Source organism: Sander lucioperca, chromosome 21 (genome assembly GCF_008315115.2).
Source record: "Sander lucioperca isolate FBNREF2018 chromosome 21, SLUC_FBN_1.2, whole genome shotgun sequence".
Taxonomy (NCBI): Eukaryota; Metazoa; Chordata; class Actinopteri; order Perciformes; family Percidae; genus Sander; species Sander lucioperca.
Genome location: NC_050193.1, coordinates 13,800,921 through 13,823,763, shown reverse-complemented (window position 1 = coordinate 13,823,763; position 22,843 = coordinate 13,800,921). Strand labels below are relative to the sequence as shown.

The 22,843-nt window shown below is 41.4% G+C and overlaps 2 protein-coding genes and 1 long non-coding RNA gene across 5 annotated transcripts; 1 reads left to right on the top strand and 2 right to left on the bottom strand.

The window, feature by feature from the left end:
* Window positions 1-14,542, bottom strand: recql5 (RecQ helicase-like 5). Of its 3 annotated transcripts, none has more exons than XM_031321049.2 (19): window positions 14,265-14,542; window positions 13,926-14,047; window positions 13,313-13,834; window positions 12,736-12,832; window positions 12,532-12,643; window positions 12,281-12,443; window positions 12,119-12,201; window positions 6,415-6,633; window positions 6,222-6,315; window positions 5,268-5,304; window positions 4,591-4,649; window positions 4,278-4,348; window positions 3,566-3,689; window positions 3,300-3,473; window positions 2,550-3,178; window positions 2,422-2,467; window positions 1,767-1,982; window positions 1,605-1,677; window positions 1-1,498 (listed from the first exon to the last, which is right to left on the bottom strand). In XM_031321049.2, the coding sequence occupies exons 1-19, from the start codon at window positions 14,359-14,361 to the stop codon at window positions 1,374-1,376; spliced, it is 3,063 nt and encodes a 1,020-aa protein (XP_031176909.1). In that variant the 5' UTR covers window positions 14,362-14,542; the 3' UTR covers window positions 1-1,373. The 3 variants fall into 3 exon arrangements, with proteins under 3 accessions (XP_031176909.1, XP_031176910.1, XP_031176911.1); XM_031321050.2 differs by having other exon boundaries at window positions 3,566-3,659; XM_031321051.2 differs by having other exon boundaries at window positions 3,566-3,656.
* On the top strand, window positions 7,546-12,093 carry LOC116065501. The gene is made up of 3 exons (XR_004108740.2): window positions 7,546-8,180; window positions 10,687-10,805; window positions 11,268-12,093. It is a non-coding gene; the product is annotated as an uncharacterized LOC116065501 (long non-coding RNA).
* Window positions 14,543-15,902: 1,360 nt separating the features above from the next.
* On the bottom strand, window positions 15,903-21,588 carry LOC116065498 (butyrophilin subfamily 3 member A3-like). Its single transcript, XM_031321055.2, has 10 exons — window positions 21,368-21,588; window positions 19,280-19,363; window positions 18,787-18,885; window positions 18,557-18,658; window positions 18,302-18,436; window positions 18,079-18,216; window positions 17,934-17,985; window positions 17,803-17,829; window positions 16,900-16,926; window positions 15,903-16,811 (listed from the first exon to the last, which is right to left on the bottom strand). Exons 2-10 carry the CDS (start codon window positions 19,337-19,339, stop codon window positions 16,255-16,257), a joined length of 1,197 nt encoding a protein of 398 aa, XP_031176915.1. The 5' UTR covers window positions 19,340-19,363; window positions 21,368-21,588; the 3' UTR covers window positions 15,903-16,254.
* Window positions 21,589-22,843: the final 1,255 nt, after the last annotated feature.

Below are 22,843 nucleotides of genomic sequence, written 5' to 3'. Positions count from 1 at the left end.
GTCTGTTCCTATTCAGCATGGACTTTATTGTAAACATTTAGGAGCAAAGATGAGATGGACTATGGCTGTTCAGACTGCACAGCCAGGCCTCTGTGTCCACCAGTGCTTCCAGTACTCTTTGGGTTGCCTCCTGACTGTGGAGACAGAAACTGTAGGCTCTCACAGTCCTGACACGCAACGCACTATAACTAAGGAACATTTCCCTCATTGAAAATCACATGGCTAAGAAAACAAAAACATTATGCAAAAAGTATCCCTTTGCATTGACATAACCAAAGATAAAACTGATCTTTAAATAAGAGAAAAACTGGTCAGTTTCACATCATACAGTAACTATCATTGTTGTCCATTCACGTTGTTTTGTTCTGCAGTCCAGCAGCCACAGACAAAATAAGTAGCAGCAGTAAAAATGCCCATTAGGCCTCTACAACACAAAACCGTCTGGTTAATGTCAAATAGTTCACTATCGACCCAGTGTTCTTGTAGGTTTTATCCCCAATTACCTCAAATTATGCATTTTTTACATTGCTGACAACCATTTCCACAATGTGTTTCTAGACATGCTAGTGGCTCTATGGATGGAAATGTCAGCTGGTCTGTTGCTCAGTCCATCACAATGGTCTGGACTAAAATATCTCAACAATTATTTGATAGATTTCCATGTAATTTGGTTCATACTTACATAGTCCACAGAGGATGAACACTAATGACTTTCAGTGATCTGACTGACCTAACTTTTCATCTAGCAAAAGTCAAAAAGTGTAATTGGTTTATAACCAAATATTGCAAAACTAATGACATTCCCATCAGCCTCAGCTGTACTTTGAGTTCAGTGCTAATTAGCAAATGTTTAGGGAGCGTGTTAGCTCAAAGCACTGCCGTGTACAGCGTCACAGAGCTGCTAGCATGGCTGTAGACACTTTAGTCTTGAGGCCTTTGGTTTCCATTCATTTCAGGTCAGTATGAAAATCAACTTGCAGAGACTTACATAAACATATTTTACTGGAGATTTAAGTGTGATTTAATTGACTTGGAAAAAAAGAAGAGTGCAGTCCCACAAAAGGTCCATACTGTAGTAAAATGACCAATTGCTGCACATACATTGCTCATACACATAAACAGTCATTCACGGTCATATGAGTATGCACACAGTTTGACCTCTGTTCTCTCAGGCTGTCACAGCCCACATTATTGCTCAATTACTGACATAAGCTATTGCAGCAGCAACGAGTCTGGAAAAAAGCAGCAAATCAACCATAAAGCTGGTCGGCAGGCGTCTGTGGTAAAGCCTAAGTTCACTGGAACGAGACAAGCTTAGGCACTGACAAAAGAGGAAGGGATCAACCCTAAAATGGCTACATTTCCACGCCTCATCATTCATTGTTCTCTGTGGTTTTACAGCTCTGCGGTCTTTTTAGGTGCTTCCAGTCTGCCTCGCTCTCACAGCGCTTGACTCTGCTGAAGAACTTCTTGATGATAGCTTTGGCTTCTGCTTTAACTGTGGAGAGAGAGAGAGAGAGAGAGAGAGAGAGAGAGAGAGATAAGCATTAGAGTCCAACGCATGCAGCAGAGCACAATTTTGAGATGATTTATCCCCTGCGTACCTTGGCCTTTTCCCCGACTCCTGCCCTCTGTGAGAAGGTGAGATAAGTAGCGGGCAAAGGACTTAAACAGCTCCTGCAGCCCAAGATAACAACAGCTGAGAATCCATTTCACACCGCTTTTCTGCAAACACCAAGTCAATCAATCAAAAAGCGCTCTCTCACCTTGGTGGCAAACTTTCCCTGAGTGTAAAAGGGGTCCAGATAGCGGACCACAATATCAGCGGCCTCCTTCAGCGTCACAGGCTTGGGTGGCTCGTTGGCGGGGATCAGGGCCCTCTCCTGCACATTGGGGTTGAACGTTACTCTTCTGTCTAAGGGCCGGCTGCGCTTCGCTGGAGGAGACGACTCGCTCTTATTCGCTTTTATATCATCTGTCAACTGGACACAAACACACAAGTCACAACACTGTTAGTTTCTCACACATGAGCCGGAGGGGAAAACCAAATTTCACCAGGAAACTGACAAAAGACACACAACATGCTGTACTGTGAACTCAATAACACCGTTTCTTCTGCCACTAAGCTGGTTTGAATAAATTATTTTCCAAAAATTATTTTATTTGAATAAATTGTGGGTGAGTCTTTTCAGAGCGGTCAACGAGGTTTTTACTCTTGTCAACATATTGACCAACCTTTATATTTGGAACCATGATATTTGATTTGTCTGTCTGAGAATAGGAGGTGGCCTTTGTCTTATTTGACTAAAGTCACAGGCTTAGTGTGGACACACAAACACACACACGCAAGCACGCGCACACATCAGTCACCGAGCAGGAGATAAATTTGATATAAAGATTGGACAGAAAACAGACAGTTACCCCTTCTGTTAGAGGTGGTTTAGCTTCATCCTCAGGTTTGTTTTGTCTGTGTGAAAGGTCAAAAATAATGTTAAGAGACTTTCCATCTTTTTTTTCTTCTTAAAAATGGTGCATTTAGGGTGTCTTACTCTGCAGTGGACTTCATATACTCTATAGATGTGTCTTGAAGCTGCTCCAGCTCCAACGTCTCCGTTTTATGTTTTTCCTCCTCTTCATCATCAGTAATGACTATTACTTTGTTTTTACTTTCTTCTTGGATCACATCCTGAGTCTCTACAGGACTGATCTCTACATCGTCCACAGTGACGGGTGAGTGTTCCTGCTGGCTAACGCTTTCTTGAGCGACCACCGCTGTGGTGTGAGATAACATAGCATCAAGTCCCCTCGGCGTCTCCGCCTCCTCCTGGCTGTCCTCCGTTGTTTCTTTCTTCGCAAAATACTGGGAAATGTTGCGGGAGCTCTTTGCCGCTTCCGCTAGCTTCTGCTGCTTCTTGCTCATGGCTCTGCCCGCCTTCGTCGGGCTGTTCATGGTGGCGGCGGCGGCGGCGTTCGCTCTGGCTCTGATGGACGACGTTACAGCCGAAGATGCATCGCCGCTTGTCTCTCCGGAGCCTCCTGAGCTGTCACTGTAAAATCCGCCGCTCTCTGTCCCCTTGTTAGACACAGTGTCCGACATGGAGGCCTTCAGCAGATCCTTAGCAGTCTGGAAGGGGTCGGATGATCCCCTCAGACCTGCTCCTACTCTCTTACGCTTCATCTGGAGGAAATAATGCCAAACAAAGAAGACATGTTCATATCGGAATACTCTGCAGTCGCAAGAAACCGCGATAACTGCTTGCAAACTAGGTGAAGCAAGTGCGTAGTAAAGAGGAGCTTACAGAGTAGATCTCAGATGCAGATGTGAACCCCTGCAGCTCCTCAGAAAAGGAGGCAGAAGAAGAGGAGGAAGGTTCCTCTTTGAGTTTTGACTCATTTTCTCTGGTTTCACTCCTGCCGTCGGTCTTGACACCTCCTCCTTTTTCTCCAGGTGCACTTTTCTTCATCTCTGATACCTTTAAAACAAGATACGAGTTAGGGAAATATCTTTCCAATCTTACTGTATGCTACCAACGATCCTGTGACAGGCAGAGCAGTCACTAGTTACCTTCTTTAGGACAGCAGCTTTGTACAAGTTGGAGGACTTGCTGCTCTTGAAGACCTCATATTCAATATCCACTGCTACAGACAGGGTGTCACTGCTGAGAGACAGAGAAGACAACGTAGAGCAACTGTGGGGAAAGAAAGTCCGAAAATTCACAATGTATATGCAACGTGATATCATGACTTTGCGTAAACATACACACAATAATACCCACTTTCTTAAGCCAAGTTGCGTGTTATCTGGATGCATTTTGAGCTATCCGCATTTATGTCTACGCTGTATACAGCGGACGTAAACATACACGCCACTTGGCGTGTTATCGCGAGAAGAAAGCGACGGTTGAGTTTAGGAAACGTGACACGCGGGACACGAAGGAAACGTGACACGCGGGACACGAAGGAAACGTGACACGCGGGACACGATCCCTGGTCTCTTGGGCGAAAGTCTTGTGTTTTACCCATCCACCACCCCGTCCAACCTCCTTACGCAGATTTTCGCCCTTTCATACTACTCGCTACGGCGTAAATTCACACGCAATCGCAAAGTGATGTAAGTCAACGGAGGGCAAACGCTGTTAATAAACACGCTAAAAAGCGAGTATGCGTCTTGATAACACGCCAATAATGGCATACGAATTGGCGTGTCATACATACGCCACTTCATCAGATCAGTCTGGTATATGAATGATGTTTGAAGCATGTGTCTGCATAATTACTTGAATGAGTCTTCTGCCCCCTGGTGGCCATACAATGCTTCCTGCAAGAGGCACAGGCAGTGCTCTCTGGCCTGAAATAGAATATATATATATATATATAAAAAGGTTTGTTAAATTAAATAATTGTCAAGAAAGAATTAAAGCTACAGTGAAAGAACCATTTTTTAATAGCAATGGTTTTAAAATTGCTCAGATGCAAAGTTGGCTCTACTGCCTGTCTTCACATCTCATGACACATGAGTCACACTGAATTCCTGGAGACGTGTTAATGAGTGCAGCAGGTATGAGGAATGTGTTCGCAGCGTTCAAGTACCTTTACAGTGAGTCTGGGGATCCTCTGACTGCTGGCCTCTCTGAGTGGGCAGTCAGCATCTACATACACAGTAAGGATACATTGGTTATATACATAGACTGTGTATAATATTAGTGGACAAAGCATCCGGTTGGGCGAAGTGCTGCAAATGCGAGAGTGCCTTAAACCTGCATTCTATCTGAATTCCAGCAGGGGACGACACATGCAAAAGGAGGTCGGTTTCTATAGAAGTCTATGAGAAAGTGACCCACTTCTCACTTGATTTATTACCTCAGTAAACATTTTCATAATGAGTTTATGGTCTCAATCGCTAGTTTTAAGTCTTCTGCAACACAGAATGATGTTCATTTTCTGAATTATGGTCTCGATTTTAAAATCGGCGATAAAGCAGGGGGTGTTTTACGGCATGGCTATGATGTGATTGCCGGTGAAAGTGTGTAACGTAACGTGGCTCCTCCCTCACTCCTCCCTCTCGTCTAAAATCGTCACATCGGCAACCAGGATGGCTGCGGCCGTAACGGCAAATACAACGACTCTTAATAGATCTCCACAAACCAATGGGTGACGTCACACATGCTCTGTCCATTAATATTTTACAGTCTATGGTTATATATATCACAGTACAGATCAGCCTGGATATCCATTTAGGAATATTGTATTTTTCTATTGATATTTACCTGGGGGAACAAAGTCTTCCCTCTGACTGTCAGTGGCCTAAAGAAACATGAGCACAGACAGAAGTTCATTCTCAGATATTCACTTAAACAAAGTAGCTTCCTGGCAAAAAAAATGCACATTGTACAGAGAAGTATACACTGGTACACTTCCTCCATCTCAGCAGAGAAGTATACACTGGTACACTTCCTCCATCTCAGCTGCATTACCGCTCACCTACTGCCATGCCCCTCACACACATATATACTGGCAATATTCAATAAAAGGCACACAATGCTGTAAATAAATAAAAAATAAATAATGCATCTTTTGACTTTTTTCAGCCTAACAGTGACTTAAAGTTAGTCATTTCCTCATCGAAAGAGAACAGCAGCTGTGGTCATGTTGAATTTGGTCAGTTACTCTAGTGAAGAAGTTCTCGCAGCAGATAATTGGAGATTTTTAATCCACTTTACAGAATAATCTCAGTATGATCGATATCTTCGAAATAGTCACATTGGATTTAGCCATCTTTCAAGACTACATGGGATTAGTGTTTAATTACCAAAATATGTTTTGGATGGAATATCACTTTAAGCTGGTAGAACAATTACGTGATTTAAATGAAGTTGTGAAATGCGTAGGATCAGGGTAACGACGGCCACCTTCCCGTCAACATACCTCCCAATCTCTTTTTTTTGTTTTTTGTTTAGTTTTCTTTCTACTATTTTACAATCATGGCATTCCTGTTTTTATTGATGTCGTGTTATTAACTGGAAAAGCTCGACTACACTTCAATGTTGCGCCAATTCCACTGAACATGTGGGAGTGATTTACCACAATCCTGACTTAACAGCCTCAACAGCCCCTTCATTCCTGCTGCCAACAGCTGGCCAACAGATGCACACAGACACAACACAAACACTAGTTGCATTTCTAAAGAAAAGAGTTTGTGTGTGTTGATTATGATGATTCACCTTCCGCATGTTCATCTGCCTCTTGAAGAGGTCTGAAAACTCCTTTTTCCTGTTTGAGCCATCGTCTTCACTGCTTGCATCCCCTTCGTCATACCTGCAAGGTGTGATGTCAGAGTCAAATCTACAGGTTCACCGCTACTTTACGTTACAAAAGTAAATCCAAGTGGGACAAATGTCACTCAAGTTGTCCTGCCTTTCAAAACCATAGCCCTTCTTTCCTCCTTCATAAAGGCCCGGCTGGAAACCGAACGGTCCTGTGGGCCCTTTGCTCTGAGCTTCCGTCTTGGTGCTGAGGGTGGCCGCCCTCTCCAGCTGGGCGCGCACACCTTTGGGGTTACGACAGTAGTCGCAGGCACCTGCACAGTTTGGCGTCTTGTCCCCAAAGAACTTGGAGATGGTGGCATGGCGGCAACTGGTGGGAAGATAAGAGACACTGTTTGTTAGGGCTGTGCAATTAATCACATTTTTAAGTAAAATCGAGAAAAACGATTACTTTGCACATTACGTTCTGCAAGTAAACTCTTATTTTGTCTTGTGTTGTGAATGAGAAAATATGAAGTTCAAACGGGAAAAGTATGAAGGGAAATATCCCAGTTCAAGGTGTTTTCACTGTTGATTTGTTTAAATGTTTCACTGTTCTTTTTTTAAATTAAATAATTGCAACATCTTTCCAAAAGTCAATGAATAATCGTGTTAAATAATCGTGATTATAATATCGGTCGTGATTATGATTTTTTTTTCCCATTATCGAGCAGCCCTACTGCTTGTTAAAAACTAAATATACGTAAGGAAAGGCTACAGCTCCTGTGAAGTTGGCTACATTTAAAAAGGTCAAGCCTGGTGCTGTTTTTGAGCACACAGCAAACGTCTCTCCATCATACACTGGCCATCGAGTGCATCATTGATCTATTAGCTATTGTGTAACCATCACACACCACTATGATCAATGTTTCTGTCAAAACAAACAGGGCTCCCTTGACCCATGAGATAACAAATACAGTTGTCTGACAATCACAAAGCTTATAGGCAAAACGTTCTTAGCTTTAGTAATGACTTCAGTACTTCATGTACTGATAAAAAAAGAACACATTAAAGCAAATTAAATCTTAATTTGGGAGGTACTAAGTCTTTTTTCTCCTACAATTTCAGGGCTTTTGGGCACAATACAATTGTCATTAATCTGAGCTTTAGAAGTTATTATTGCAAAAGAAAATGTTTAGAAAAAAAGGCCTCACACTTCTGTTTTAGATCCAGTCTTATGTAACACACACACACACACACACACACACACACACACAGTTTGGGAAACAATCCACTAGACGAGCCACTTCAACAACATACCAACTACCTTGCTGGAAATGGAAACACGGTCTCCACAGGCATGAGAGAGAGGGGAGCAGTTTCACCCGAGGAGGCGGGGAAAGCCAGAGAGACACAAAAAGACTCTGTGAAGCAACAGTCACTCCCATGGAGGATTGCTAAAAAGAGAACAGCTTCGCAGGCAGAGAAACTAAAGTGAGGCGCACAGTCAAACCGCAAAGCAACTAGACAACCACTCTGCAACCAAAAACCACAAAACGAGAAGAGCAAGAAACTTGAAGACCAAAGAAGAGAAAGATTAAGAGAAGCATGAAAGGGATTTTGTGCCATCTCACTTTTCCTCCACTCCACATGCAGAGTATCATCAGTACCTGAGGAATTATCACTCCTAACCTTAATCTCAACCTGACTGCTTATCTCCGTCCGGTAGTCTCCACCTCTGAGTGACGTACTGCACATTTTAACAACAGACTGACATATATAAAACACACTCAGCAGGTTAACTCCTCCAGGGGAGGCACGTCATGTTCATCACTGCCTCCTCCTCATCAAGTGGTTGGCTTACTTCGGTTCTGTAACTTTTGCAGGTCATTCTGGGCTGGGCTGAGAGTGTGAAAACAACAACCGAGACTCTCATAGGTAAGTGCATTTCACTGCGAGTGGGTCTATTTCTGGACAGTTTGAGAGGCACTGAGAAGTACTTGTTAAGAAGAATGTGAAGAATGTGTTTAGAAATACAGACTTGTTAGGTGCAAAACATACAAGTTCAAATAGCCCATTTAAACGTCTTACTTTGTAGTTATAGCAGTGGCATTTAATAACAGCAGGCTGTCTAAGGAGTTTCTCACTTTTTTAACACGTCATCTACAACAACAACACCCAAAGAGTTAATGGGGAAAATGATAACATAAGAAGTCAGATTAACAAAATGGATGCAAACACCAAGCACTGACAACTTGATGAGGGTCATCTGCCCCACCAGCTCACTAACTAGGTAACTTTCTAAAGTGAAAACAGCCTCTGGTTTGATATCTGCATGTTATTAAATCCTCAAACTACACTTCAAAATGATCTTTTGTGTTAATTCTGTTGCACTAAAATTGGCACAACGTGGTTGCTCCAATGTACAAAATAGCATGAAAACATTTAGTAAACCTCAGCTGCCAGTGTATTAGGGATGCAGTACTGTTTTAGAGGTGCAGATTCAGCTTCATGGTCATCTTGTTAACCACTTAAAAGAATGAGGTGCCCGCACTCTGCTAATTCTCCCACGCGTTTGTTGTGCTGCAACGTTTCGACCCTGCTGGGTCTTCCTCAGGCATTCGACAGTGGTTCAACATCTTGTTTACCAGCCCTTTCCTCGGGAGTGAAAAGGTTACCTGACAGGTGTTATTAGGACACAATTGAGACAACAAATTCAACTGAATTACATTGTTGAGCATTAAAAAGCATAAAAGCCCTAGCATGTTGGGGACCAAATAAAACAAAAAGACTTTAAAAGGAATATTTCTGATATTTTGGGAAATTCGCTTTCTTGCAGACACCAGTTTAGCTTAGCAGTGCTAACAGCACAAAGACTGGAAACAGGGAAACAGCTAGCCTGACTTGGTCTAAATGCACCTCCCAGCGCTCTTAAAGCTCACTAATTATAGTGTGCTTGTGTTATCTTGTTAGTTTAATTCGTACAAAAACACCAATTTACCGGTTAACCAGTTGCCAGGCAACCAGTGCAGACCCCAGGACATTTCTGGTCCCAGCCAAGAAATTGTCAGACCTGAAATCCAGTATTCAACGGCGAATTGTCTTTTTGACTGTTCGGTTTTTGTACCAGTTACAACATATTAATTACAGGTGCTGGTAGCGTTAGGTGGTGTTTGTTACTTTTGGACAGAGCCAGGCTAGCGGTTCGCCCGGTTTCCTTTCTTTGTGCTAAGCTAAGCTAAGCTGCTGCTGGCTCCACAGACACAACAGTGGTATCAATCTTCTCATCTATCTCACGGCAAGAAATAATTAGGCGCGTTTACCCAAATGTCGAATTATTCATTTGACAATGTAATGAACTATATTCTAGGGGCATGAAATTAATCATTGCATCGCGATGCGGACGTGAACAATTCTGCATCGATGCAGCGACAGACCATAATCGATTATTGCCAACGGATGTTGCTTGTTGATGTTACGGTTCCTGCTTTTTTGTTTTTGCCTTTTGTCTTTTGTCTGCTGTGTTCTGACTCCGCTACATATAGGAACTGTCTTTTTTAAGAACAGATACAATACAAAGAGGGAGTTCTTATATATCTGAACGCCAGAATATGTTAATGAAAACTAATATAATAACAATATATAATAATATGGAGGAGGTGACGCATCTTGATATTGAATCGATTCGAATCGTTGACAGGATAATCATAATCAAATTGAATGGTGAGACCAGTGAAGATACACACCCCTACTATATTCCATCATACAGTGTTTGTATTATGTTTGTTATTGTTGGTATTATGCTTTGTAATGCAAAACAATAGAGCAAAACCAGCAAAAGGCTGAACCCACAGACTGTCACACCCAATGCCATTTCATTTACGTTAGAGCACAATAACACTGTCAGCAGTAAATCACGCATAACTTGAAACTTGAAACGCCACCCATTAAAATAACTTAACACATTACAGTCTGTACATATTAACAACACAGTGAGACAGGTGCCTGGAGAGCCTTCTGTTTAAAAGTTGAACACAAAAGAAAGGGAGAGGGACCCTGGTTTTTATCCTTTAGTTACGTCGGTTTACAGAAAGCCTGACAGAGGGTTAACCTGTTAGTTATGCTGAACACCTTAAGCCACCAGCACCACCCCATGTGTCATTAGACTCACTCTTGGCTAGAAAAACCACATGCTTTACACCTGTGCACTCCCAGGTCAGGCCACTGCAATCCTCCCACTTTCTCTTGAAAAAGGGAACCTACGGATTGAGAGCGCTTCATCATGTTATAAGACTGTGTCAACACACCAGCAATGTTGTCTCAACCGCACAGTTTGACTAACGAGCAACAGGAGTTACATCCTGGTGACGCTGAACACAGGCAAACGAATGAGACACTGTAAACCGAATTCAAGCATGACCATTGGACTGTAAATGCTCACTAGGATGGATGCCAGAGAGGAGACGCTGAACATCCTGAACAAGATCTGGGTCAAGCTGCAGGGTCTGCCAAATGCTGAACCCATAGAGCTGGGAGCTTTCTTTGTCATCTTAACCTTCATCTGTGAGTCTCCTCCGCTCTCTATTATTACTCATTTCATTTTCTTCAAATGTGTTTGTCATGTAGCATTTTGCATTTTTTTAACTGTAAAATGTCATGCTCACTTCATGCTATACATTACAGTACATACTGTATCATAAGGCATCCTTTAAAAAAGGTTTTTAGGTTATACGTTATGTACTTATGTACAAAACCGAATAAAGGCTGATATATCATTATTGTATTTTTTTTTAACTCTCAAATGTAGATGTTGGTTTTGTCCTCAAAACTAGTATCAGTCTGGCTCTAGTAAAAAATAAATAATGTTTAAGGATATATGATATTGTTTCTTAAATCTGCAAACTTGCAAAGGACTTTTCTTACAAGGATTTTTTTTTTATTTGCTTTTTTAATTTTATGTAATTTTTTATTTTTTTTTTTAAGAGCGAGCTGGTCACAATGCCATTTCGATTTGTTCTTCCACAGTGGTGGTCCTGCTCATGACACTGCTGACGTGTGTGACCTGCTGCTGCTGCTGTCGCAAAACCAAGACGAGGGGATCGAACATTTGAGCAAATGTGCTCCACACAAGGAAACATAACATCTCAAGCATAATGTCATGGTCATACACCTAATAAATATTCGAGACATTTCGGTGAGTGACGAACCCTGATACAGGGTGTGTTTAGTGGCACTAAAGGAGCCTTGCCCTTGAACAACAAAACACCTGACAAACACAGAGATGGATGTCCTGACACACACACCTGCTAAAGCCGCCAGGTTTTCAAGACGCTCTACAATCCTTGGAGCATCCCTGCGCTTTACAGGGCAACAACAATGCTTCTGAAACCCAAAGTGACTTGAATAATGCAGGATAATAAATGGAATATGAGCTACAAAGATGTACAGAATAATAATAAAAAAAAAACTGCAGTGAGCTGCACAGTGAGATATGAAGGGGAGAGGCAAACTGGTTTGTTTATGTTTTTTTTTCTAAACCTATGTGTCATTTTTAAGGAACGACAATTGGCATTCAGAGTTAGGTAAGATCCTCCTAGGGGAGTAGCTGTTTTCAAACCTGAAAGTGTTCCTTGACATAAGTCACAACAAAGCATAAAACAGAGATCAAGTCTGCCCTCTGCTGTACACAAACCAGAATGAACTATGATTACATTTTTAAAGGCAGAGCATGCATGTGATGACAGTCATGTATAAAGCCGCATGTTATATTATGTGCAAGGGGGGAGACATTATGTAATGATGTGATACATTGACTACACTTTTGTACGCAATAAACAAAATGGGACTTGCATGTGTGCAATCAATGCTTTACTTACCATTCTTGAGCACAGTATGACACCATGGCATCAAAGTCTGTAATGGCTGTTTTGTCTGTCTGCTTTTCAGAGCCTCGTTTCGCCTGTAGAGGAAAAAAATGTTCACAAACCTGAGTTCCATATGTGCTCTTTACATTTTGAGAGCTCGGTTATTGTGCTGACCTGTTTGCGGGCAACCTCCTGGCGGATGAGGAAGTTAATTTGCTCTTTATCTCTCGGGGAGTAGTATGTGCGACACGAGGAGGGCAGGCCGTCTCTCCCAGCTCGCCCAGACTCTTGGTAGTAACTGGCCAGGGACTTAGCGAGGTTCCAGTGAGCTACAAACCTGCAGGATTAACGAAAAACATCAGCACATGGAAACTTAAAACTCTGTAGCCAATTCAAAATGATACAGCAAAACATTGTTGCGTCACCTGACATTGGCCTTGTCTACTCCCATGCCAAAGCTGATAGTGGCTACAATAACCAGAACTTTCCCCTGCATCCAGTCATTCTGGGCCTCTGTGCGATCCCCTGCCTTCAGACCTACAGTATAAAGAGCAGAAGTCAAGCCTTTGAACCCAAATCTTGTGTTCTCCAATCCCAGACAGACATACATGGAGGAAAAACAGTCTGACCTGCATGATACGGTTTGGCCAAGACTCCAAGCTTGGTCAGCTGGTAAGCCACTGTTTCACAGCCTTCCCTGGTCCGACAGTACACAATCCCACAACCCTGTTCATAAACATTACATAGGTTAAAGAAACCAGGGTTCTGATTCTCATGTTCGGGGGAAAAACATCAGCGAATATTGGCTCATCACAGTTTAACACAGCCTACAACACAGGTGTTATGCAAACAAGAGTGTTAAGCTACAATAAAGAAAGAAGAAAATAAATTGAGGGTGGTACTTTCTATGGAGGTACCAATATTGATATTTGAGAGATTTAGAACATAGAAATAGAATGAGAGTAGTGAGGATATTGAACTGTTTGCCGTGGTCATTTGACTAGTTCAAAAGAAAATGTCGCTCAGCACTCTGCACTGACCTAGCCTGGCTCCGCCCTCCTACGTACTTCCACTGGGCCCTCTGCAGTCTACTCAGTGGTTAGATTGAATAGGTTTACACTGTGATTTGTCAGCCAATATGGTTCAGCTGATATCCCAGCTGATATTTCTGGTGATCTATCATTTAGAGAAAAATGAGATCCCAACCTGTCCATTAGAGCCTTTGTCCAGTCCCAGTGCCTTCTGAATGAAGGCGTAGAGGTGGACGTAGGGGTTTGGCAGCAGCTCCCTGAAGATCACATCATAGTGCAAGTTACTGCGGAAGACAGGTGAAACAAAAGACAGTGGCGAACGCAGTCTCAGGGATTGAACAATGTCATCTTGTACATTCTTGGGTGCTGTCGCTGTCAGGGCCAAACAGGGAACCCCTGGCAAGCGACCGCGCAGCTCTCCCAGTTTGAGGTAGTCTGGCCTGAAGTCGTGTCCCCACTGGGAGACGCAGTGAGCCTCGTCCACAGCCAGGTAAGACAGCAGGCCGCGGGAGCACAGGCCCGTCAGGCAGGGCTGGAATGTGGGAGAGGCCACCATCTCTGGAGTGATGTAGAGCATCTTCAGCTTGGGGCTGCTGCTCCCTAGGTCAGCCAGGATCAGACGGCGCTCGCCTGCTGGGAGCTTGGAGTTGATGGAGCAAGCAGGGATGTTCAGACTTTTCAGGCGGTCCACTTGGTCCTGGGAAGATACACAGGAAGGGATAAACACCTAATTGATAGTGCACACAAGGGTTTGCATTGGAGCAGTCCAATCAGAAACAGAGACTGACCTGAATGAGAGCGATTAGTGGGGATATAACCAGAGTAATACCCTCAGCCAGGACAGCAGGCAGCTGGTAGCAGAGGGACTTTCCTGCTCCAGTGGGCATGCACACAAACACATCCCTGTCACCTGCAGGAAGACAACACCTATCACCACAGTGCCACACATTAATCGCTCTCTGACAACACTATATGGGAGAGATAATTCAAACTCAGCCTCGTATTTAAACATTAGCAAAAACGTCAGTTGAGTTGCTTGTTGCTACGAACCAGCTAACGTCTGCTAACGTTAGTTAGCATAGAAACTAACACAGCAGATAAACTGTTCGCACTGTTCGCTGACTTACCTTTAAGGACTGCTTTGACAACATCTTCCTGTAGTTTAGACCGAAAGTTGTCGAACCCAAAGTGGGTTTTTAAAGCCTGTTTTGAAGTTGTTGTCATCGTTTATCTCTCTGTAAATAAATCATATAAGCGTCTCTGGTGTCGTCGCAAACTGATGACATCACTACAGTCGGGAAGAAAACTGAAAATATATTTTTATTTTTTTATTCTGTGTTTAGTGATTACATGTTATTTATTTATATAGTCTATTTAATGTGTTGTTTTATATCTGTATAATTATATGGTGGAAAGAGTTTCCGCGTGTTCTTTATATTTCGCAACAGTTTGTGTTAGAGCTCTCTGATTGGTCGAGCTGGTACAGCTTTCAGCTAATCACAGCTGCTGGCCAAAAGTATATGCACAACCTGTGTGCTCAGATCCTTTACTGAAGTAAAAGTAGAAATACCACAGTGTAGAAATACTCTGTTGCAAGTAAAACTCCTGCAAAAGTCTTAGCATGAACATACTGAAAGTATCAAAAGTAAAAGTAGTCCTTTTGCAGAATGGCCCATTTCAGAATTATGTATATTACATTATTGTACAACAAAAATGGATGAATTAAATTGTATATATTACTTTAATGTTGCAGCTGGTAAAGGTGGGGCTAATTTGAACGTATACTACAGTACATATACTAAATACATATGCTGTGGGATAGCTTTTGAATTGGGCTCAGGTGCTTACTACATCTCAGCATTTATATAGACTGTCTACCATGCATATTGTGTTATTTCTGATCTACATCACTACCTAGACCACTATTTGCACTAACTGTATATTGACTCTTCACTACATTTCAGCATTTATATAGACTGTCTATTCTTATATATTGCATTATAACTGATCAACATCACTAACTAGATCATAATTTGCACTTACTGTTTTTGTTTTTGCTTATGTTTTTGTTTTGTTTTGTTTTGTTTGACTCTTCACTATTTACTATTTACTACTATTCATGTATATCGTGTTATTACCATATCACTTTCGCATATCCCTCGTCTTACTTACACCTCACTTTGCATCGGCTTTGTAATTCTTACTTAATCTGCACTTTATGTAGTCTATTGTATTCTGTATTCTTGTATTGTATTGAATGTGAAACTGTATGTTGTGTATGCATGCTTATGCTTTTCTTAGTCAGGTCGCTGTTGCAAATGAGAACATGTTCTCAACGGCCTACCTGGTTAAATAAAGGTTAAATAAAAAAAAAGAATTTAAAAAAGTGCTGTTTCTATCATACTCTGCTCCTCAACCTTGATCTGCCGCCATGATCCGCAGTTGAGTCGCTTCTTTATGTGTTTGAAATATTTAGTGGTAAAGATGTTAAATTACCACAACAAAGACAGAAAAGAGATGAGAAGAGAAAAACACGAGAATAAGCTGAGGCTGATTACCGACTCCAAAAGCTTATTTACCCAAGATACTGTGATCTATCAGGGACTGGGTTTGACTATGTCCCACACACTTCAGCTCTCAAATCAGATTTCTCTTGCTAACTAAATATGCATCTTCTTTTTTCATGTGCACTGTTCCTGTACCTTTTTGTGACGTATATATAAATCACTTATTATGTCTAATGTACTAATAAACAGACCAAATAGTAAGACATAGATTTGATTTATTTATCATTCACAGAAATGCATTCTTACTGCAGGGTTAATATTGCACAATACATTACATTATTACTATAGGTTTCCTTTCAAATATATGAAAATACATTATGTGTGTGAGCAACGAGTAGCACTGTAACTCTATAGTGAGGAAGTGGTTGCAACGATCACATTAAAGCAGCAGCAGCAGCAGCAGCAGCATAGAGGGTGGTCACATAGTGGAGCTATTCAATAGCACAATGATCAGGATCTCTGATTCCTCTCAGTGATTATTATATAACCATTTGGAATACATTATTATGATATCTACTGGCTTTTAAAGGAAGAGGGGAGAGGAGGAAGCTCAACCCCAGAGGCAGGGCGTGGGGCAGAGACATTGGGTCTTAGCCGCTGGAGACTTGATCACCAGATCCTTGCCGATCTCCACTGTCCCAAACAAGGGGAAAAGCTTCTCACCGAAGCTCTCGTTATAGGTGTAAATGTGGAAGTGTTTGTCCACGTCATAGAAGGACAGCTGGCCGCGGTCGTAGTCGAGGTAGATGCCCACCTTGCGGGGGATGAGGCCAGCCGGCAGGGCGGTGAATGGCACCGTCAGTGCCTTCAGCTCAGTGCCCCTCTCCAGCCGCAGGCTCAGATAACCCGTGTCCGTGTTCAGGGACTTGAAGCCTTTCCTCAGGGCCGATTCTTTGGCCACGCCCAGCCTCCAGTCCCGCTCTCCCACGTCCACCTCCCAGTAGTGGCGGCCCGAGCTGAAGCCCTCAATCCCGACAGCACACCACCAGCCGTCGAAGCGTTGGTGGTAGTTGGGAACATCCTTCCGCTCAAAGCCACAGCGCATCCTCTTCTCGTCAGTGATGAGCAGATCAGGGTTGGCTGTGTCCAGATCCAGAGTCACCTCCACTAGAGGGAAAAGTAACGTGGTTTAAATTACGGGACAGGTTCGGTAGAGATTATACTGACTAATGATTTGATCAAATGAAAGCTGTACCTGAAGCATCTGAGATCCAATCCCACACTGCAAAAAACAGAGGGCTTCAGTGGTAAGAAATGTACGTCTGACAGTATAAATGCAATGCATACTGTTGCAAACCTGGTTTTACAGAATAAGAGCTGTCAGTAGTTATAGGCTGTACAACAATATTACAGGTCCAAACAGAGGATACCGTGACGACGAGAATCTTGAGGAAAAGGAGAGGTTGTACGCACTGAAATTTTTTTATTAATGCAACGTTTTGACTTTAGCAGGAAAATATCCATATGAACAAAAAATGTGTATCTACAGACAAAAGATGATATCCCCAAACTATTTACTTCAAATGTCCTCAATAAGCTAACAGTCCTCTCTTTGGGTCATTATGTGATTTTTCTGTTCATAGTAAATAGATAAGTGTGTTGATGTCCTAATTGCAGATGAAGCTGTCATTTTTCTTTCATCATGTAGATCAGGGATCTTCAACAAGGGGTCCGGGACACCTAGGGGGTCCTCAGAGTCACTGCAGGGGGGCCTCTTATTTATTGTTAATTTTTTAAAAAGATCCAACATATTATTAGCAAATATAAATCCCCACTGCTTACTGGCCTATAGGTAAGGTAGTCACTAAGGCCATCCGCAGTAAATCCTAAGGTGTCCTACACCTGTACACCACTGGAGTTACATGTGCACACTATCCATCTCCTTTGCTTCACACCTAATAATGAGCCTTGTGGATAATCATATATTGTAATGGTGCAAAACTACAATTAAATATATGTTTGCCAAAGCAATGATGGTCTATACAAGAGCACTACCATGTTGATTACACTACCAAGCAGTCAGAATTTAACTTGACACCAGTGAAGTGGTTTAATGTTATGGTTTTAAATGCATGGTGATATACAGTACATCACTCACCTGGTTGAGGGATGTAGGATATGGCACCTGGATGGATACAGTAACAGACTCATAAGAAATTGGAATCTTTGATATTGAATTTAATTGATATTTAACAAAATTCAACTTGAATTCAGTTTTGATATACAAACCAATCTTTTGAGTCCTCTGCTTCCACATGAGCCACTGCTGCGGTATGGTATCCTGCGAGAACACATCAAAAAGGTTTGTATTACACCTGCACAATAAACACAAGGTAGTTAAGCATACTCTGTGAACGGTTACATGGACTTCTACCTTATCTGGGCGCTGCACGATTAAAGTCCAAAAAACCAGCTCCATAGCCGTCAGCAGATTGGGCGCACGGCCCCAGCGCCAGGCTGACTGCAGGTCCTCCAGAGCCTTTGCAACAGGTTCCCCAGGCCACACACTTTGCTGCAAGATGATCAATATGAATACAATGTGTCTATTGATTAAACAGGTGAGCAGGAAATGTTAATGCTATATCCGGACTTCCCACCTCAGGCTGAGCTCTCAGGTCCTTGATCCAGGTGAGGATCACAGTTTTGGCCTGCAGCACGTCCTGCTCATTAATCATATCAGGCTGTTTGACCTCGTCCATCTCTGGCCAGCCATCTGTCTGCAAGGGCCTCTTCTGCACACAGAAACACACAAACCTTTAGTGGTAAAACCTCCCTGTATCGTCAGTAAGTCTAGTCATAGTCTGTCCCTATTACTCTCCCTCTGGAAATGGACGATATTCTCAGATAAGCACCTTGCTCTCTAACATGGAGGCCCACTGTAGAATGAAGACCCTGCAGAGAGAGGCTGGCCAGATGTCATCAAGGTTCCAGATGTTCTCCAGGACTGCTGACCTCTGCAGAGGCAAAACAGAGAGACAAGAGAGGAAAACATGGGGTTGGTGATAGACTGAGAGGTAAAGACAAAACCTATTAGTGCACAAGTCTGACAAAATCATTTCAGTTTTCATGAGTGAATTGTTACCTGGCACACTCGGCTTAGATCTCGAGCCAGATCCACAATAAACAGCTGATCCTCATCCAAAGGCTCCCTCTTCTCATTCTTCGCTCTCTTGTGTGATTCCTGCGAAAAAAAATAAAAGATTTTCTGTGGGAAAGTGCTTGGAAAGGGAAGAGTTCTCAGCAAAAAAAGAGCATTTGGAGGACATTAGTGCTGCTTTACAAGTTCCTTAGAAAGTAATAAGGTCAAATTAGAAAGGAGGGGGGTCACTCAGCCTGATTAAAATGCACATCGTGGCTGTGTTTCTGTCAGCAGAAAAGAAAGACACCCCTCCCTTCCAGACTCACACAGCAGCTCTCTCTTGTCGAATGAAATCAGGAAAGGAGAAATGCGGGCAGGCACGTAGTACTAAAAAATCTGCTAAGAATCAAGGTGACCCAAAAAAACAGGCTTACACATTAAACAGACATTGTTTTGGTTTCTCTTCTTTTTTTTTTAATAGAGTGAACCGTGTTACCTTTATCTTGGCCGTAAGGTTTTTGGCCGGCTCCACCATGAAGTGAAAACACTGCATCATCTTGGCTGGTCTGTAATAAGAATCCTTTAGTGAAAAAACACAAATACAATAAATTATAAATGTTAGTTTAGAAAATGATTTCACAGCAAAAACTCCAACTTTTGTTTCCTGTTGCAACCTGGACACTTGGACAAAGGACATTAGAGGTTACATGGTTATATCTGAAATCAGCAGTGCTGGAATGTAACTAAGTGCATTTACTCAAATAATAATAAATAAAAACAATTTTGACATACTTGTACTTTACTTGAGTATTTTCATTTGATGTTATTTTATATTCCTACATTTCAGAGAGACATGTTTAGCCCACTACATTTATTTTATACTTTTAAGATGAAAAATATATGGTATGCCTATATAACATATGATGCAGTCATAGAAATAAAATGGATGCAGTACTATAATAGCCAGTAGTATACAAATGACCTTGACACTGGTCTTTAGTGAGTCTGTAAACTGGAACACTGCTAATGTTTATTTCCAAAACACCAGCATGTGATGCAAATCATTTAACACGTGATGGAAAGACAATTCCAGTGTGATCGCAACAGCTTATTAAAAGTGAGGGATGTTGCATCCTCGGCTTCAGCAGGCATTACTAAACACGTAAAGTTAATAAAGTCATTATCTCTGGAGAGACATGAGGAATGGGTCCAACCGGAAGTCTTTCAGGAGGTCATATTCGAGGCCAGAACACATAAGTGTTCATTAACTGGAGCAGAATCAAGCAATCAGAGTAGGCAGCCTGAAATGTGACTGGCCCTGCACACTTCCAGCTGCCAGTCTGAGTGTGTCCTTGGTTAATTTTCTCTCTTTTCTGTCCTCCTCACTTACTTTCTCTCCATCGTCATCTGCAGAAAAATGCATGAGCTCAGTCTGTGTCTGGTTGGCACTGAAGCCGTTGGGATGCAGTTTTAAACAGGTTTACATGCAGACCCAGACTGAGGATGATGTGGGTGAATGCAATGCCATAAATAAATCCTACCTGTACTACCCAATTTAGTTAATCAACACTAGAGGTGCAACGATGAATCGATTAATCGATTAGTTGTCAACTATTACATTAATCGCCAACTATTTTAATAATTGATTAATCGTTTGAGTCATTTTTTTATTAAAAAAAATAAGATTTCTCTGATTCCAGCTTGTTAAATGTGAATATATTCTAGTTTCTTCTCTCCTTTGTGACAGTAAACTGAATATTTTTGAGTTTTGGACAAAACAAGACATTTGAGGATGTCATCTTAGGCTTTGGGAAACACTGATCCACATTTTTCACCATGTTTTGACATTTTTATAGATCAAACAACTAATCGATTAATCGAGAAAATAATCGACAGATTAATCGACTATGAAAATAATCGTTAGTTGCAGCCCTAAAGTGTTTATCTACAGTTTCACTAATTAAACACAGCCATATAGATAGGTCTGGTTTGGCTATGAATGAAGTTATGCAGGTTTTTTTTTTTTTTTTTAAATCAGCGCAGTCAAGCTCCACAAAGCTGCAGCACTCAGGTATTTGTACAGTAGGCCTATCTGTGTATGTGGTTCATATGTCGTGTTCCTTTAATGTGCAGTAATGATGATTCATACTGAGCTAAAGGCGAAAATATTACACTATTACATTTTTGCAAAGATAGGCCTATTTAAATGCAGCGACTGAAATCAAACTAAGGCAAATGAAAAGAAGTGCTCCGTTAAAGGGTTATCAATGTCTTGGGAAAACATGACCATGCAGTTTTTGCAGAGCGACCCAGTTAGAGGCCAGCTGATGACTGCGCATGAGGTAGCCTAAACACAACTGCCGTATGACTTTGCGGCAAAGCTGGATTATATCTGCAGTTAGACTCCTTATGCACGTTTTAAAATATGATTTATGTGCCGCTCTGCACGCAACAGAATGAAATGTTATATAGCCTACATTTATGCTAGTTATTTTATATAACTGCATTGCGTCCTGCACACATCAAGCCAAATAAGACACGGTTGATGATAACGCGCATATATATTTATAATGCACGAGCCTACCTTTGTCCTCAGAGGTTTGGTAAAGAAGTTTTCTTCTTCTCTTGCTTTAAGAGCGAGCAGCCACCCGTGTCTGGAGGAAGTGTTCAGGCTTCGTGCTGCAGTGTCTGACCTTGTTTACATGCCAGACTGACAGTCGGCTGCTCGAGCAGGTTCGGTTTTCTTCGTCAGTGACGAACGAGGTGTCCCGTTGGACAAAGCGCGCTGCCATATTTGTAAGGTAATTATGACGCTCATACTGACCATATACTGACGCAGGTTTACATTTTTGGAGAGGTGGAAAGTAACTACATTTGATCTAGTGCTGTACTTAAGTATAGTTTTCAGGTACTTGTACTTCACTTTTTTTCTCCACTTCCTGCTACTTTATTAATTTCCTCCATTAGCCTACATTAGAGGGAACTATTGTACCTTTTACCCCACTACATCAATTCATAGTCACTTTACATATTTTATACAAAACATATGATCACTCACTTTATAAAATATATTGCAAGGTGACAGATTGGCCTGGCTAACAGCATATCAAGTAGTAAAAATGAGCTCCATATTTACCAGATACAACATTAAAATGCTTCTTACATTTTTATACATCAGTAACTCTAAAATATATAATAATATAACTCAGGGGCCATTCTGCTGCATAACAATATTCCAAAGTAATATTTTCAATGCAGGACTTTATTTTTTATTTTTATTTTTTATTACTTTGACTTTGTAACTGAGAATTTGTACAATGTTGTACTGGGATCGGAATACTACCAATAATACCAGCGAGACTTGAACTTATGATGGTATTTTAAATTTAAGTCTGATACATGTTCACAGGGATGTTAACTTAGACTGCTGCCCCCTCTGGCTTAATGGCTCATAGACTTGATGTGTGAAATATCAATAACACAGAGAATTAATTATTCATTCTTAATAACTTTTTAATTATTTTTAATTAAAAAGTTGGGCTCGTATAATCACTGCTGTGACTGAATGTGATTGAAACAGGTCAAAAGTATTAGCATTTTGACACAAGATTTAAAAAAACAAAAAACATTTTACCTCAAAGATAGGAGCAAAACTTTTTAAATAGAAAATGAGGCTCATTAGATATTCGGAACATATGTGGGACAATGCATTTAGCCAATAGAAGTCAACAAGACAATACATTTTATGTTTACCTTTTTTTCTGATCATTTCTATTATTGAGACAAATTTCTGATAACGTGCAGTCTCATTATTACATTACTGCAGTTTATTTTTTAATCTTAATAGTAGAGAGCTGACAGAGAAAGATCATAAGAGCTGAGAAAATGGATTCAAGGAGCTTCAATCTAAATCGGGGTGATCCAAGGGGCAGGCATCTCACTGCAAATTAATTTAAAAAGTATGAGACCATAGAAAAAAAAGCCTCAGATTACTAGTTGGACAAGAATCTCCTTTTAAAGGAAGTTTCCTTTCTGTCTTTCACACACCCCCACATACATA